This window comes from Oryzias latipes, chromosome 1, assembly GCF_053564925.1.
Source record: "Oryzias latipes strain Hd-rR chromosome 1, Olatipes_Hd-rR_3.1".
Lineage (NCBI taxonomy): Eukaryota > Metazoa > Chordata > Actinopteri > Beloniformes > Adrianichthyidae > Oryzias > Oryzias latipes.
In genome coordinates, this window is record NC_136237.1 from 30,981,466 (window position 1) to 30,997,139 (window position 15,674).

General features: G+C 39.6%; 2 protein-coding genes across 16 annotated transcripts in view; both read left to right on the forward strand.

The window, feature by feature from the left end:
- The first annotated feature begins 2,513 nt into the window (after positions 1-2,513).
- LOC144994770 (permeability factor 2-like) lies at positions 2,514-3,563 on the forward strand. The gene is made up of 4 exons (XM_078953725.1): positions 2,514-2,730; positions 2,813-2,945; positions 3,061-3,144; positions 3,251-3,563. The coding sequence occupies exons 1-4, from the start codon at positions 2,667-2,669 to the stop codon at positions 3,261-3,263; spliced, it is 294 nt and encodes a 97-aa protein (XP_078809851.1). The 5' UTR covers positions 2,514-2,666; the 3' UTR covers positions 3,264-3,563.
- Positions 3,564-10,890: 7,327 nt separating this feature from the next.
- The window catches only part of LOC144994755 (calcium/calmodulin-dependent protein kinase type II delta 2 chain), a 44,060-nt gene continuing 39,276 nt past the window's right edge, over positions 10,891-15,674 (forward strand). For all 15 annotated transcript variants that reach the window (XM_078953662.1, XM_078953665.1, XM_078953678.1 and 12 more), the window contains exons 1-2: positions 10,891-11,380; positions 15,310-15,404. In XM_078953662.1, the coding sequence (XP_078809788.1) occupies positions 11,319-11,380; positions 15,310-15,404 (157 nt within the window). In that variant the 5' untranslated portion in view covers positions 10,891-11,318. The remainder of the gene's footprint in view (positions 11,381-15,309; positions 15,405-15,674) is intronic.

The window sequence follows — 15,674 nt, forward strand, 5'->3', positions numbered from 1 at the left end:
AAGTCACTGAACTCCTTGACTTTTCCAGGAATTTTCAACAACTGTCTGCATTCCTCCAAGCAATATCTCACGCTCCAGTCATGTAAATCTTTTTGGATGAACGGAAGCTCCCCTTCTACCCTTTGAGGAATTGAATCGGTTAGTTCAAAAGAGGCCCAAGTCCAAGAGGTTTGTTTTTCCAGCGAATGATTTTTAATTGCATAGCTTAAAGGGAGGCTACACCAAATTATTAATACTTTACCCAGATTTAGCACCAGTTCATAGCTTACAAATGCTATAATATGAAGCACCTCACTTTTATAATTTCAGAGGACTAGTAAACTAAAGTCTCTGGACTTGGGCCCTTCTTGAATTAAACAGGGGCGCTGCCATATTGGATAACTAGTGCTGCCATCTATGGGATAAAGCAAAACCCATGCAAGAGAGGCCCAAGTCCAGGAATTCTGCACTTAATGCATTTTAAATGTCAAGCATAGTCAATAAATTACAATAGACTTGGGACTTTTTTGCACATAATCAGATAGCCTTTCCCTTGAAGACCATAGAACATATAATATCTCTATTTTGAAAAATTGTGGACTTGGGCCCCTTTTGTACGAACAGATTCAATTGTAAACATTTAAAAAAAGAAGTCCATAAAAATGGAAGTAACTTCACTCTCTGGATCATTGCCTCAGACCTATGTGCTTTGTATCTGAAGGGGTTTGTCTGCAGAGGGAAATTATTTTCTTAACCCTACATGACAAGGGAATTGAGTAAGCTCATAAGAATTCATAATACGTTACACTATCTGTTTTATCTAATGATAAAGTACACTCATGCATGATCTACACCATGTAAAAAAAAATACTGTGCAACTCTACCTTTTTTTGCAGTTATTTCAGTTACAATGATTGTAAAACAAATGTAACTTGTAAATCCGGTAATAGATTTAACAAAATATACATGGATTTTACTTTTTTTTAAAGATTATATTTGAGATATTTTATTTTATGAAAAATAAATATATGTATGTAATGGCTTGGACTTTGTACACTCCCTTCTATTACATATTTGTAAAAAGAATATATTGGTACGGTTAGCTTTTGGGATCCTTGAATCAGGCGTTTAAAGATTTCTTAGAAAATTTCCTGGAGCCCAAATCTCAAGGCAAGACTTGAGAAATGGATACAAATATGCATTTTTGAAAATCTATATCTTTGGAGCTCTGCGGTGAACACACTCATGTTCTGACATTCCTGGCATGTGTGAAATCATTAAGACAACACCAGACAAGATGCCAAAAACTTTTCATGGGAATATGCCTTGGAGCTGTTACAACGTCACTGCAGTTGCACTCACAAAGATCCCAGTCGTGTTGAGCAACATCCCCCAAAAACAAAAAGGTCTTGTTGTGACAAATGTATTCATCATTATAGTGTCATTTTATTCAAATTACCTGCTTTGGCTTTTTTTTTTTAAATATCCATTTTGTGCAGGTAACAGGAGGCACTCTTTAAGCTATTTCTGTTTGTTGTATAAGCCAAAGTACAATGGGTAAAATTATCCAAAAATCATAAACAAATATTCTTTTTTTTGGTTGGCTAGGCTTTCAACATGTGAAAGTGAAAAACAGGAAGGGTGTCACCACACAACACGTGTTGATCACCTGTGAAAAGTTTTGGATTTTAGTTTTTGCTTCAGTTAAAACCAATTCATGTGTTTAAACAAGTGAAAATGCATGTGACCAGCACAATACGGATAACAGAAATGTATAATTTTTACTTCCCTAAAAGGTTTTCAGAATTGAGAAGGCTTTTCAAAGAACTGAAAGGTCCGCAATGATAAAAAAAATAGATAAATCTAGTCCAGTTGTGCGCTTTTTCCCCGTACAATGATGTTTGTTAAATTATTTAACAATTGATTTAGGTTAGAATATATGCTAAATAAAAAATAAAAACATGAAAACATTAGTATTTATTAGTCAATGACATATTAGTCATAGATTTGTTTTACATTTGATCAATTAAATAGCTTTCACTTAAAAATGTAGGCACTCAAAAAATAAGAAGAAATCAGTGGGAATAACACACAAGCATTAAGGAAGTACGTTTATTTTATATTTATGACAGAGTCAAAATGTTACAGGATGTTGATTAATTAACGGCTCATGCATTGCATCTTACTGTCCTTTTATTACATTTGTGAGTCAGTTATTGGTTAACCAGTTTCATGCCATAGTCTTTTGTCAGAATTCTTAACATGTACAAGGAAACACATTATATGACTCCTTTAATATAAATCAGGTTTTAGCTCCACTGATTTTATTTCCTCCATTGACCCTTGTGGGACTGTCAGTTTTAGTCATGTGACTACTTTTGCTAATCCAAAGTTATTACAATGGGCTGGCATCAACAACAGAGAAAATTTCCCACTGAGCAGGAACTCCGATATTGCGAAACTCCTACTGGAGATAGGGAAGTGACTCACTTCACTGAGGTATAAAAGCAGAGGGGTCTGCAAGCGCTGGATTCAAACAGCAATCAGAGAAAGCAGCAGAACCTTCAAGAGCAGAGGAAAGAGAATAACACTAAAAGAATATAACTTTGCTTTGCCTCGGACAGGACTTAAGGCAACAGCTTGCTTAAACTTGTTTGTTTAGTTTCTATAGAGCTTTAAAAAGCAAAATGACGACCAACAAAGTTATCATCTTATCTGTTGTCTTCTTGGGATTTATTGCCATTGCTGAAGGTAAGTTTCTGAGGCAGCGCTGTAACTTTTTTTGCTCCTGTGTGCAAAGTTGGAACTTTTTAACACTTCTGTTTCTCTGCAGCCATGAGTCTGAGAAGTTTGGGAGTGGAGCTGCATTGCCGCTGCATTCAGACAGAGAGCAAACGCATCGGCCGCCACATTCAGAAGATTGAGATGATTGCTCCCAACTCTCACTGTGAAGAAACAGAGATCATGTAAGTCCCAAAACCTTCACCTTAGCCTTGTTGTCGCAAGTTTTTTTTTTTTATGGTGCTCAAAAAACAATCTTTGGCAGGAGGTTCTCATGCTTCTGATGTTTTTTTGTTGCAGTGCCACTCTGAAGACAGGCCAGGAGGTTTGCCTGGACCCAGAGGCTCCCTGGGTAAAGAAAGTCATTCAGAAGATCTTGTCAAGGTATGAATCAAATAAGACATCTTTGTGTTAAATATTGTTTAAAGAAAAGATGAACAAACCTTGCAACTTAGAATAACAATTTCTTTCCTGTTTCTTTGGTTTTCAGGAGAAAGAACTAAAGACATGCACCGAAAAGCATCTTACATCGTTAAACCTTAATATAATAACTCATCGTCTTGTTCATTTGTTGAAAATGACAACAGTGTGAACACAATTTGTTTGTATCAAACATGGATTTTTATTCTCTTCTTGTCTTTGTATTTGTATGAATTTGTACAGTTGTTTTTATGAGACTTTGCCCCGTTTTCACTTAAGATATAAGTTATTTATTTTTGCACTGCTTCTATTTATGACATAAATATTTGATGTATGAATTTATGAATGAAATAAAATGACAATAAATTTGATCCAAAGTAAAATGTGTTTTGAGTAGTGCCGATGTTTTTTTCTCCTGTCACTGATATTCTTTTTTCCTTACAATACAATTAGACTAAACCAAGTATTTTACTGTAATTAATGTGAATGGACCAATCTTATACAATAACATAAGCAGAATTCTGTTCTCTAAAATATGTTTAAAAATATTTAAGAATTTTGTTAAAATTACAGCTCTCTAGAGATTGTTTTGTGGGATAAGACGAAATACAATAACTTAAAAAAAAGTTAAATTGTCTCAATGACAAACAATTTGGAGAAATATCATGTTTTCATAAATAAAGATAGAAAAAAGAACTCAAGAGATGAGATTAAGAATTTTGCCTGGAAGAAAAATACCCCCTACTAAGTAATAAAACCACTAAGGTGTTGAATGTAATCTACCGACATCATTCTTTTCTGGTTGAGCTGGAGGAAAGTGGTGAATCGGCGAAATAGCATCAATGAATCAGAAACTGAGACAAACTGGAGACTATGTGAGTTAAAAATAGAGGTGCAGATGCATGTTCTGATGAACCCATCAAAGCTCCTCATGATAACAGAGATGAATGCAACAGACAAACAGACAATTGGGAATGTGCAGGTGCCCCCATGTGATACATTTGGACTGTCAACGTGCATGCGATAAAAAGGGAAGTAGAAGATAAGAAAGAAAAACTTTCCAAAATTTCATGACACTGATCTGCACCATGTAAACATTTGCCGTTAGCGCTTTCTGCACATGTAAGGGGGAGGATGCGTGACAAAATCTGACTCCATAATTTTTTCCTATAAGGCATAGTCTAAAGTCTCCTTTTTTTTTTTAAAGAAAAAAAATGATACGTTTTTCTTTAAATTAAATATCTTTCTTTCTTAAGTTTAAAGTGTTGGTTTTGTCAAACCCTATTTGACCAGCCCAAGCAAAAGAAATAGGAAATGAAAAAAAAAAAGAAATCTTAATCGGAGCCATATACTGAATCATTGATACCCAGAAATCCAACCTGATTTGTCGCAACAAAAGACTTTTTTGCCAATTACAGTACAAAACCCAGTAGATGATCTAAGCCAGGCTGTCCAAAGTCCAGCCCTAATGCCCACTGGCCTGTGGGCTACTGTCATAAAATCAATAATATGCCTGTCACAAGAACAGGCAAATGGCTGGGTCCAAAGGCAGCAGGTTTGTCAGCTCAGCTAAAAGTCCACAACGCAAAATCAGGGTCAGGCAGACAGGGGTCAATGACAGGCATGAGATCATCAGAGGAGAGACAGGGTAGTCAAGATCCAGGTGAGAGTTGGGGCAGGCGGCAAGTTAACAGAGTCAGGGTCAGAAGACAGAAGATCAGGTCCAAATACAAGGTAAGGAAGGCAGAGTGAGTGAGCTCAGCTCAGTGCGAAGGAATAATATACCTTTGTGTTCTTTTTCCTGTTTACATGATTTAAATGTTTACTGTGAGCATTTAATAGTAACATTTATGCAACATTTCACATTAGCCCAGATTTAATGTTGACAGAAGTTTTTTTTCTAAACAGACATTTTTTCTGCATCATGTTTCTGGTCTTTAAATTTGAAAATTTGCAGTAATTTTGATCAAATGTATTTAAATGTGTTCTATATGTGTGAAGAAATAAGTGTCAAAAAAGTGCAACTAAATAAAATTACATAGTTCCTTTGCATTTAAGGTCATTATAAGGGTTGAAAGGATGCAGAACAAATAGTTGGCCCTCACTCATTTTTGCCTCACCAAATCTGGCCCTCTCTACAAAAGGTTTGGTCATACATTGCTCTTCTACTCCTTGGTTATATGTGTCCTATTTGTGAGCTGACTTAAATAATATTGTGGGAGATGCATGCTGCAAAGTTCTCTTTTGTTGTGACAGATTATCTTTTCACTCCTTAAATTCCCATACTGTACTTATTTTCTTCCTTTTTCATTGACTTCACTGTTTCATTCAGCAAAACCAGGTGGTGTTGGTGAAAGTAAAGGCTCGTTTGTACCTTCTAAAGCATAATTGTCCATGAAAATGAAAAGAAAATGTCATGACTTGAAGGATTGACAGACCCAGACGCTGAAACCCAGAATGAGGACAAGGAGGTGAACGGTAAGTAAAGAGTTTTATTTTTCCTTCCAGGAAAGTTGGTGTGGCTTGGAGGGCAGCGGCTTATGGCAGGCCATAGTGGCGTGGCTGGGGGTAAGAGCGCAGCTTGGCAGAGCTTGAGGTTTCCACCGGACTGTAGGAGGACTCGGACTGACATCCACACAGGGGACACTTGGAGGCTGGAATCCTGAGACAGGGAGAGGCAAGTTAAACACAAGGCCAGACTTAACCATGGAAACATGAGCTAGACTTGAGACCAGGTTTAGTCACCATAAAGGGCAACAAACTGGCGTAGGCTAATGGGACTGGAACTCCTTAAGAGCAGAGCAGGTGATGAGGTGAATTGGTCCCAGCTGGTGGAGTCAGGAGCAGAGCAGGAGGGGGAGGGGGAGGAGACTGACAGGCACCATAACAGAAAAAGGATTTTTGCGATCATAATCTTTGTTGATTTCAATGATCTGGTGATGCAAAAAGCTAAAGTCTGGCAGTTGAAAAGACTGCTCTCTGGACATTATGCCAGTTAGATTTTTTAAAGAAATATATGGATCCCTTAGCTCTCACATACTGTCCCTAATTAACACATCTATTTTAACTGGCACAGTCCCAGATGACTTTAAGGCTGCTATGATTCAGCCACTACTGAAAAAGCCCTCTTTGGACCCAAGTTGCTTGGAGCACTACGGACCAATTTTAAAATTGCCTTTTTTGGCCAAGATCCTGGAAGAGCTAGTGGCTAAGCAGGTAATTTCCTTTTTGAATAACAATGGGCTGTTTGAGACCTTTCAATGTAGTTTTAAGGCCAACCACAGCACCTAAACAGCCTTGCTGAGAGTAATGAATGACCTTTTAAATGTTGTGGACTGTGGAAAATCATCTATTTTAGTTCTTTTAGATCTCAGTGCAGCATTTGATACAGGTGACCACTCAATTTTATTACAACATCTGAAATCTTGGATAGGTTTTCTGGCACAGTCCTCAACTGGTTTTATCCGTACTTATCTGACAGGTTTTTTAATGTTTTTAATCAGGCAATTCTTGCTCATCTAAGGTGAAAATGACATGCAGTGTTCCCCAGGGTTCAGTATTGTGACCTCTGTTATTTTCAATTTACATGCTACCACTGGAGGAGACAATATGCTGAAATAGTCTCAATTTTTATTTTTATGCCGTTGACACTCAACTATACTTATCCTTTAAACCTATTGCCGAAATTAAAACCTGGATGGCTCCAAATGTTTTGCAGTTGAATATGGACAAAACTCCCCAAAACAGTGTTGCTCAGAAATTGGAGTCTCTGTCTATTAATGTTTCTAAAAACTGCAGAAATTTGGGGATGATCTTTGAATTTGGAGACACATGTCAAATCTTGTTTCTGGCACATACACAGATTATCCTATATAATCTGTCTCCTAAACCTGTCCCCTCTCCTATCTAAAAAATGTCTTGAGATGGTGATTCACGCTTTTTTTTTCCCGTTTGGACTATTGTAACGCAATCTACACATACCTTTCACAGCAGAGTGTGCATAAACTCCAGTTTGTCCAAAATGCTGCCGCCACACTCCTAACCAAAACCAGAATGAGAGATCATATTACTCCGTTTTTTTTTTTCCGGCTGAGCAAACAGATTAGAGCTGAAGGCTTTTTGTGTTGGACAGGTTTTACTATAACAAAAAGAGGTTATATAGCTTCGAGAAACCAGGGTGTAGACTTGTATTAACCCCTTTTTGTTGTATTATTTTTTATTTATTTGTTACATTTAGTGTGTGTGGGGAGGGAGAGGGGAAGAATGTGAGGGGGGGGGGGTGGAAGAGAGTAAAAGGAAAAGAGGTGAGAAAGTGGGGGATACAAGTACTGATTTGAATAAGTTATTATTTTAAGCTGTAACAATTATGCCAGATCTGCTGGAAAGACAAATATTACATCAAAGGTGAAAATCTGACACTAAGATGAGCGAAAAATATCTGTCCATCAATACACTGTGGGTTAGGAGGATGGATGAAGCATACAGGGAGCAGTGTGCACGTGCACGTGGGGGTGGAGATACATGCATGTTGCCGAAGTGAACCGTGTGTTCATAAGGGGAACCAGATCCTACCCAGCCAGACCAGCCAGACCAGGAAAGGGGAGGACAGACCCCCAGGCCAGGAACCCCCACGGCACCGGACCCAGGCAGCCCGGGAGGGGGGGAGGAAGGGATCGCCCACCCACCCAGCCAGGCGCAGAGAATGCCTCCCTACAGGGGCCCCCCCGACGCCCAAAGGCATAACCGAACCCGGCGTCCGGCCCCCAGGCCACAGGACAGGAGCATTTGGCCGTACCAGGCGGCAGCCATGGGGGCCACCGGGCGCCGGACACCGAGACAAGGGCCAGGGACGACGCCAGGGCCCCGAGAACCCATGGGCCGCCGACCACCCCCGTCTCCGCGAGCCAGCCCCGACACCCGACCCGAGCATCCCAGAAATCATCGCGCACCCACAGTCACCCCCCATAACACTACCCACTACAACCCTCCTCCCCCGCCATATTATCTGAGCCCCCCTCCCCAACCCTGTTAATGCCCTCCCCCCTCTGTGATGGGAAGGGAGAGCCCCAGAGGATCCCAGCTCCGGTTTTAGCGTCTCTGCGCTGGCTCCCTGTCCGTTTTAGAATCGATTTTAAGATTTTAATGGTTGCTTTTGAAGCATGCTGTGGTCTGGCCCCTAAATATATAGCTGATCTCCTCGTCCCTTATGTACCTGGTCGCAATCTTAGATCTTCGGCGAAAAGCTTTTTAAAAATCCCACAATCAGAAGAACAAGGGAGACAAGGCATTTGCTATAAGAACCCCAACACACTGGAAAAGTCTCCCCGAAGAGATCAGGCTGTGTCCCGACCAGTATTTAAATCTCTTTTAAAAACCTACCTTTATAGGCTATGGTGCATTTGATGATTTTAATAGTTCTTAAATTTAAACTTATATTACGTATTTTAGTGATTTGATTGATTTTAATTGCAATCACTGTTTTGTGTGTGTGCTGTTTTATTTTGTTGTACTGTCAAACACCTCAATACTGTTTTTAATCCTGGTCTTTTTGTTAACTGTACAGCACTTTGGAAAAGTAAAAACAGCTATATAAATACATTTTTTATTATTATTTACAGTGCAAAGACAAAACCTAACGAGGTATAATAAAAATATATATATATATATATATATATATCAATATGTACAATAGGTACAAAGTGTACTACAGAAGTGTTACGCCCCCTTTTGTGTCTAGGGGCCCTAGAGGAGCATGACATAAAAAGTAAAGTTTTGGCTACCAAAGTGACCGTAACACAAACACCAAACGAATTATCTCCATACAAATACAACATTTATTTATAATAACTAAAAGTGAAGCAAAAAGGCTTCAGGGTGAACCAAGGCCAAAATAACAAACAAAAACCCCACCTAACTAAAACATGTCATCTGACCTGTAAATGAAAGAAAAGGGAAATCAATGACAAAACACTAACCTCCCTAGACTAATAAAACAGGAGAAAACATGTACTAAAGAAAATGGCAGTTCACCCCTACAGCTTCACAGAACCTAATTAAAAAACAGAAGTCTAAACAGAGTGGGCACAAAACCACAAAACTACAAAATACTAGAAAACACAAAGTGCAACACACAACAAAACAGGTGGAAAAGAGTACCAAACTGCAATGGAGACATGTTGCTGCAATGGAGACATGTTGCTGCAATGGAGACATGTTGCTGCAATGGAGACATGTTGCTGCAATGGAGACATGTTGCTGCAATGGAGACATGTTGCTGCAAGACTCCCTTCTCACAGGCTGGAGGTCCACATGGCTTTTTTGAAGGCTGCTCCATCAGTTTGGGTCCAATGGGAGCCACGCCTTCATGCACCACACCTGGAAATCATCAGACATCGACACACACACACAAAGATCCACAAAAACAACATAGTCCCACTCTGGTATAAAAGAAAATACACAAAACACAGAACAAACAAAATCAAACACGGCCATAGCCGTAACAGCAAATATGCAAAATATGAAATGTGCAAATATAAAAATGTGCGTAATTGTGTACAGAGTGATCTGTACATATATAAACACGTCAGATGTGGAAAAACCGCATGGAGATAGGGAAGTGTTGACAATTTTTATACTAGATAAATCCCTGAATTGGCCGGTATTTAGATAAGTGTCATGGTTTGCGTTTCTTTGGCTTCGTTTTTGCTTCATTTTTGTTTCTGTCATGTTTGAGTTCTGTTTCCTGTTTTATTTTGAAATGTTTTCTGTTATGTCATGGTTTTGAGTTTTACTTCCCCAATCTCTCATGATCATGTTCACCTGTGTCTTGTCAGTCCTGTCTGTATTTAAGTCCTGTCTCTGCCTTCCTCTTGTGCTGGATCATATCGTCATTTCCCTGACCGTCTTCTTCCCTGTTTGCCTTCTGCCCCATTTACCAGTTTACCAGAGTTTTTGTTTTGGGTTCCCTGCTCTGCAGCACTTTATTTGATATTAAACCCCTTGCTTTGGAATTGTGTGCCTCCTGTCTCTGCATTTTGGGTCCTTCATGCTCATCAGGCTTGAACCTGACAATATGCATATATACGTATACACATATATAAAAAAAATATGCGTTGGCATGTGCTGTAGCTTTGATTCGATTCACTGATCTAATATAGGTCCAGGACATTTTTAGCCAAAACCTCAACCAGTGTGACTCACAGAAATATCTGGGTTTCTGAACAGTGCAGGTGAAGTTTTCCACATTCCTTGGAGTTTTTGCAAGATAATAAAGTGTAAATCAAAACGTGTACAAAAAAACAAGAATTAATGTCAAATCCATTCACATTTTGGTTTCATGAAGTTCATCCCACAGTTTTTCCACATCAAAATACCACACTGCATGATCAAAGTGTTTCCACACATTGAACTGTAATGATGGCTTGATCATTTTTTGCTCACAGAATAAAAAAAGTTGAATGCAGTTTTTAAAAACTTTTTTTTTAAAAGCCTAGAGATGAGGGAGAAAAAAGACTTTTTTGAAGTATATTTTTCAACCTGTCATTTATCCCTTGATCAATATTTAAGCATAGGAACAATGCGTTTTAATTTTCGTGTAGATATTTTTTGTTTGGCTTAATTTTTTATTATTTTTACTGTTTATAAATAGAATCAAAAATGGGTCCTTCTATTTTTGAGGGCATTTCTGGTTATTGGCCTGTGAGGAGATGCAGGAAAAGGGGCGGGTCTGGAAGCTCAGTCAGGGGTAGGTGCAATAGTGCGGCGGCTGATGCGTACAGACAGAGATATAAAACAACAACGCTGGAAATGTACACAAAATGCTTCGTCCTCCAACTGTGACTAGCCGCTGGATGTGAACGAACGAACTATTCTTTTTTTATTTTAAAGAAATATAGATTCAAAAGCACGAGAAGCTTTCGCTTTTAGACTGAAGCCCCCGAGCAGCAGGCAGAGAGCTTTTGGCGCAGGAATCGTTCCAGCAGAGCCCTGGCTGATGCGCTTTAGCGGTGCATGAATTGTGCCGTCTGGTTTGCAGGTTTAGGACAAATCCGGGTAGTGTTACCGACTGAGCGAGGGGGATACAGCCCGTGAGTGCACCTTATCCACTTCTACCTACACCTCTTGGCTCCTGACCCAGGATGGCGTTAACCATCTGCACGCGATTCACCGACGAATATCAGCTATTCGAGGAGCTGGGGAAGTAAGGACGCCTGTTTTTAATCATCCCTCTGTGAAATGTCAGATGCCTGGTTATGTAATGGGCAGCTTTGGTTTTAGGAAGCTGATCTCCACTGTCTGTCGTTTTCGTGAGCGCGCACGCGCGCGCGCGCAGAAATCTATGATGCGGGGGTGAGAAAAAAACCCATCCATCCTTGTTAATCTGTGCAATGGCATTCTGTTTGCTTTAATCCCACATCTGAAGCCCTGCTTTGTGTTCATGAACGAACGCTGTCATTTTCTTCCATCGTGCACAGCTGCTGATGCTGCATTTTGGCATTTGAAGTGCCACAGTAGGGCAAGAAGCCTCAGCGTTACGACGCTTTACCAGCATCGGTTTTTGTGCGCAACGGTGAGATTTGGCAACCCATCCCTCCTTGTGTTGCCCCTGTTCCTAAACCCTGTTCCAGCGTGACAGAAATGCACTATAATGCGACAGCACACCATGTAATTGAAGATGACACACTCCCAAGCCAAGCGCCGAGCTGCGGTCAATTATCAGGGCCCCGGCAGGGAATTCCTCACCCCTCTGAGACTAGTGCGCGCGCCCATGCATGCGCCATACCTGCCTCCTTTATGGGCAGTCTTTATGGTCCGTCTAGGCTTCCAAGAAAAAAAAATCCCATTTAAGTTGGTTCTTTTTAGAAAACCAACCATACAGTCCACCTAAAGCCTAAAGTGTTAAAGGAAACATCCATTGGAACTACTTCCTCCATCAGTACTACCCCCCCCCCCCATGCTCCTGCGGTGTTCATCTCTCACCACCTATCATTAATAATACATTCATGTTGCTTTAATAGACCCCTTTAGCTCTCTTTAGCCTTTAGCACTGCAGTACAATTTTTCTGACACTAAGTTAGTGCACAGCAAGGCTAATCCTGGCTAATTATGCAAATATGTGACATATTGCCAAAGTATAGACTTACTGGTGCAGTTGAGTTGTAAAATGTCTATTATTTCTCTTTATAGCTACATTGACATTTTCAAAAATTATATCTATATAGTCATTTGTATTCTTAAATCATTTTTTACCAGTTCAGAAAATGCTTAGAAATGAACGGCAAGCAGACGTTTAAAATTTAATTTGCACCCAAATAAGAGTCATGGACATAATTTATATTAGAGGTTTTTTGAAACATGGTTTAAGCCCCTTTTCCTACTCTTTTAACTACATTACCCAGCACAGCACAGCACCCTTTTTGAGCCGTTTCCTGGAGTCTCTCCTTAGCAAATCAAGTGTTTTTATCTGACTCTGTAAATCCATCATGACAGCCATATTTGCAAATTATGTTTAATTTGATTTTGTGTTCATTTAGGCTTTAAATGTTCTTCCTGATGCAATATTTTGTTATTTTTTACATGCTTAATAGTTACCCTAAACACTCAGGCTTGCAGTCCCAGATGAGTTAGTGCCAACAATTCTTAAAGACCCACTCCATTGAAAATTGTGTTTTTGTTGTTTTTAACATGTTGTTGTGGCATTTTTCTCATTATGGAGGACATATTTAGAGAAAATTAAGATTAAAACTGCATTTTTGACTATTTCTTTATTCAAATTGTTGTGAATCAGGAGCAAAAGGGGGAAAAAATACAATCAGCAGGCCACAAGAACCCCGTCCACTCTATTCTGATGCACCCACTTGTAGATGACTAGATCCATTAACATCTTCGTTTTTCTCGTCCCAGTTGGTATCTGGATCAAAACTGTATGGCTTGATATTGGTCGCCTTTTTTGTTGCACTGGTAATGTTAGGGTGGGTATGTAAGAGGCTGTAAGCTCTAGTGGGAGGCAGTGTAAACATATGGATGACTGGAAGTAGTGGCAGGCTTACTGTGCGCCAACAGTCCTGCTCACAACTGAGGTGAATTTCAAATGAACTAATGCTGTTCTTCAGAAATCATTATACTTGGCATCAATAGCAAAAACTGTTTGGTTAAGTATTCCCACATTTTCTTTTATTCTGTCCGAGTCTTCTGAAGTTTAATATCAAGTTTGGAACCTTTCAATCATTCAGTCATTCATCCTCTTCCTTTTTGTCCCTTACGGGGTCACGGGGCTGCCGGAGCCTATCCCGGCCGAAGGCAGTGGACACATTGGACAGGTCCCCAGTCTGTCGCACTTTTGGAACCTTTTGGTTTTTTAATTTGAGCTACAAGAATTGTCGTAAACACACCATTCAAACATGGGAAGATAATCTGCAGTCTGTATGAAGTCATAAACTAAACTAACTAAAATAATGTAGAAAATAAGTCTCAATAGAGTTATTTGTCCAATATATTTTTTACAGACGATAAAATAAAGTGCTAGTTAATTTAAATGTTGCACCTCTTTGCAAATAATTATTATATATTTAACCCTTGTGCTATCTTAGATGACCCCACCCTTACATTGACGTGTTCTCCCTACCATGACAAAGGTGGATAAAGGTGGAAAGATTTCATGTAATCCATGGACACCAGTGAAGATCACAAATCGTTGAAGAAAAAAGGTTCAGCGCACTGTCTAGTGGGTCTAGATGACCCAACTCCCAATGTCAAAATGCCTAGGATAGAACAAGGGTTACACAAACATCCTGTCCATGCTGCTTTTGCTTGGCTCACTTTGGAACATATCCCCATTGCCCTTTCATTAACATCAGTTCAAGAGCAGCTACTGTAAATTATATCCTGAAGGACTCAAACATATGTGCTCTACAGTGGCGTGCTACCCAGCTAGACTGAATAGTCAACTAACATCCTTATGTAATATGTTATGCTATGATTTTTTTTTTCTTCCTTTTTAACAAATCCTCCATAAATCGGAGGTAAGCTTTCCGTGGCAAGCTGCTCACTCAACATGATGTTAGATAACATGCTCATGGTACACATCCCAGTGTAAATAGCAACTAGTCAGTAAGTAGAAAACATTTTTGTTTCTCATAATGCCACATTGCTATAATTAGAAGCACCCACAGCTACCTCGGCAATACATGTGGTTTCCTATCATGGGATAAAGGTATTGACGACAAATTCTGGAGCTGTGGGAGGTGAAACCTAAACCTGCTCCTGCGTGGTTACAGAGCTTAGGCAGGTGGACCACTCCGTGGCATCATTTAAAGATGAAAGATGTAGTACTCTTTTTCTCTCCTCTTCAAATATAGCTGACCTAGTTCCTTGATCTTCACTCGTGTCCCTGACACACCAGAACAGCACACGCTAAAACAACAGTAGCTGTCAGGTCTGTCAGTGTTCATGTCAGAAGGTTTGGATGCTCTCGAGGTGTGGAGAAGGAGTTTGCATGATTTTTTCCATTAATGCTTGATGCAATATTTTTTGTTTTATGGACAAATGAAGGTTATGTACCTTTGGTATCCTAGCTGTTAAGTGGCACTCGAAGTTTTATGCCAAATTTTCTGTGCACTTCATATAGTGATTAGGCCCAATTTAAAAAGATGGTTGAAATTAAGAAGTCAGTTAGACAACTTACAATTGCTACGTACACACCATGGCGAGTTCAAGAATGCGCCTAATGACGCGACTTTTCAAACGCTCTTTTAGCATGTGGTGTTCACACAGGTCTGTCGCCATTCGATACTAGCGCATTTACTGCGAAATGTCTAAGTGGTGCAAATTTCGCAAATCTTGCTCCACACTTTTTCTTTCACAGCTCTATACTGATATATGAAAGAACTTGGTGTAATTTCTTTTACGGCCAGGCGCAAATTGCAAATATTAATATCTCCTTCATGATCAACTTTTAACTGGTTTGCTTTTGTGTTTTGAAAAGGAGGCCACTCCTATATAAGTACCATATCCAAGTCCCTGATTAGTCAACTGGTATAACTTTTGATGGGTTTATTTTGTCACCATTTTGCTCTTTTTTTTTTTTTTTGTACCATTAAGTAAGTTTGTTGTGTTTGTGTTCCATTCCAGGGGTGCATTCTCCGTGGTAAGGAGATGTGTGAAGATCTCGTCTGGACAAGAATATGCCGCCAAAATTATCAACACCAAGAAGCTTTCTGCTAGAGGTAAGAGCATGTGTCAATATTTAGTGGCATGCAGCAACAGGAGTGGTACATTACCCATGTGTGGCTTTCACAGCCCTGCACAAATATCAGCTTGTACTTTTTCTGACCCTGGATTAAAGCTCTGAGAGATATGCTGTGTGCGTGTCTGCGAACATGCATGGGCCTCTTAATGTCACTGAGTAAGAAGCAGACAGAGTGAATCATCTGAATTTTGGATGACGCTGATTTCTGCACGTTCATAAGAGACAAGTAAATGCGTCAAATTTGTCA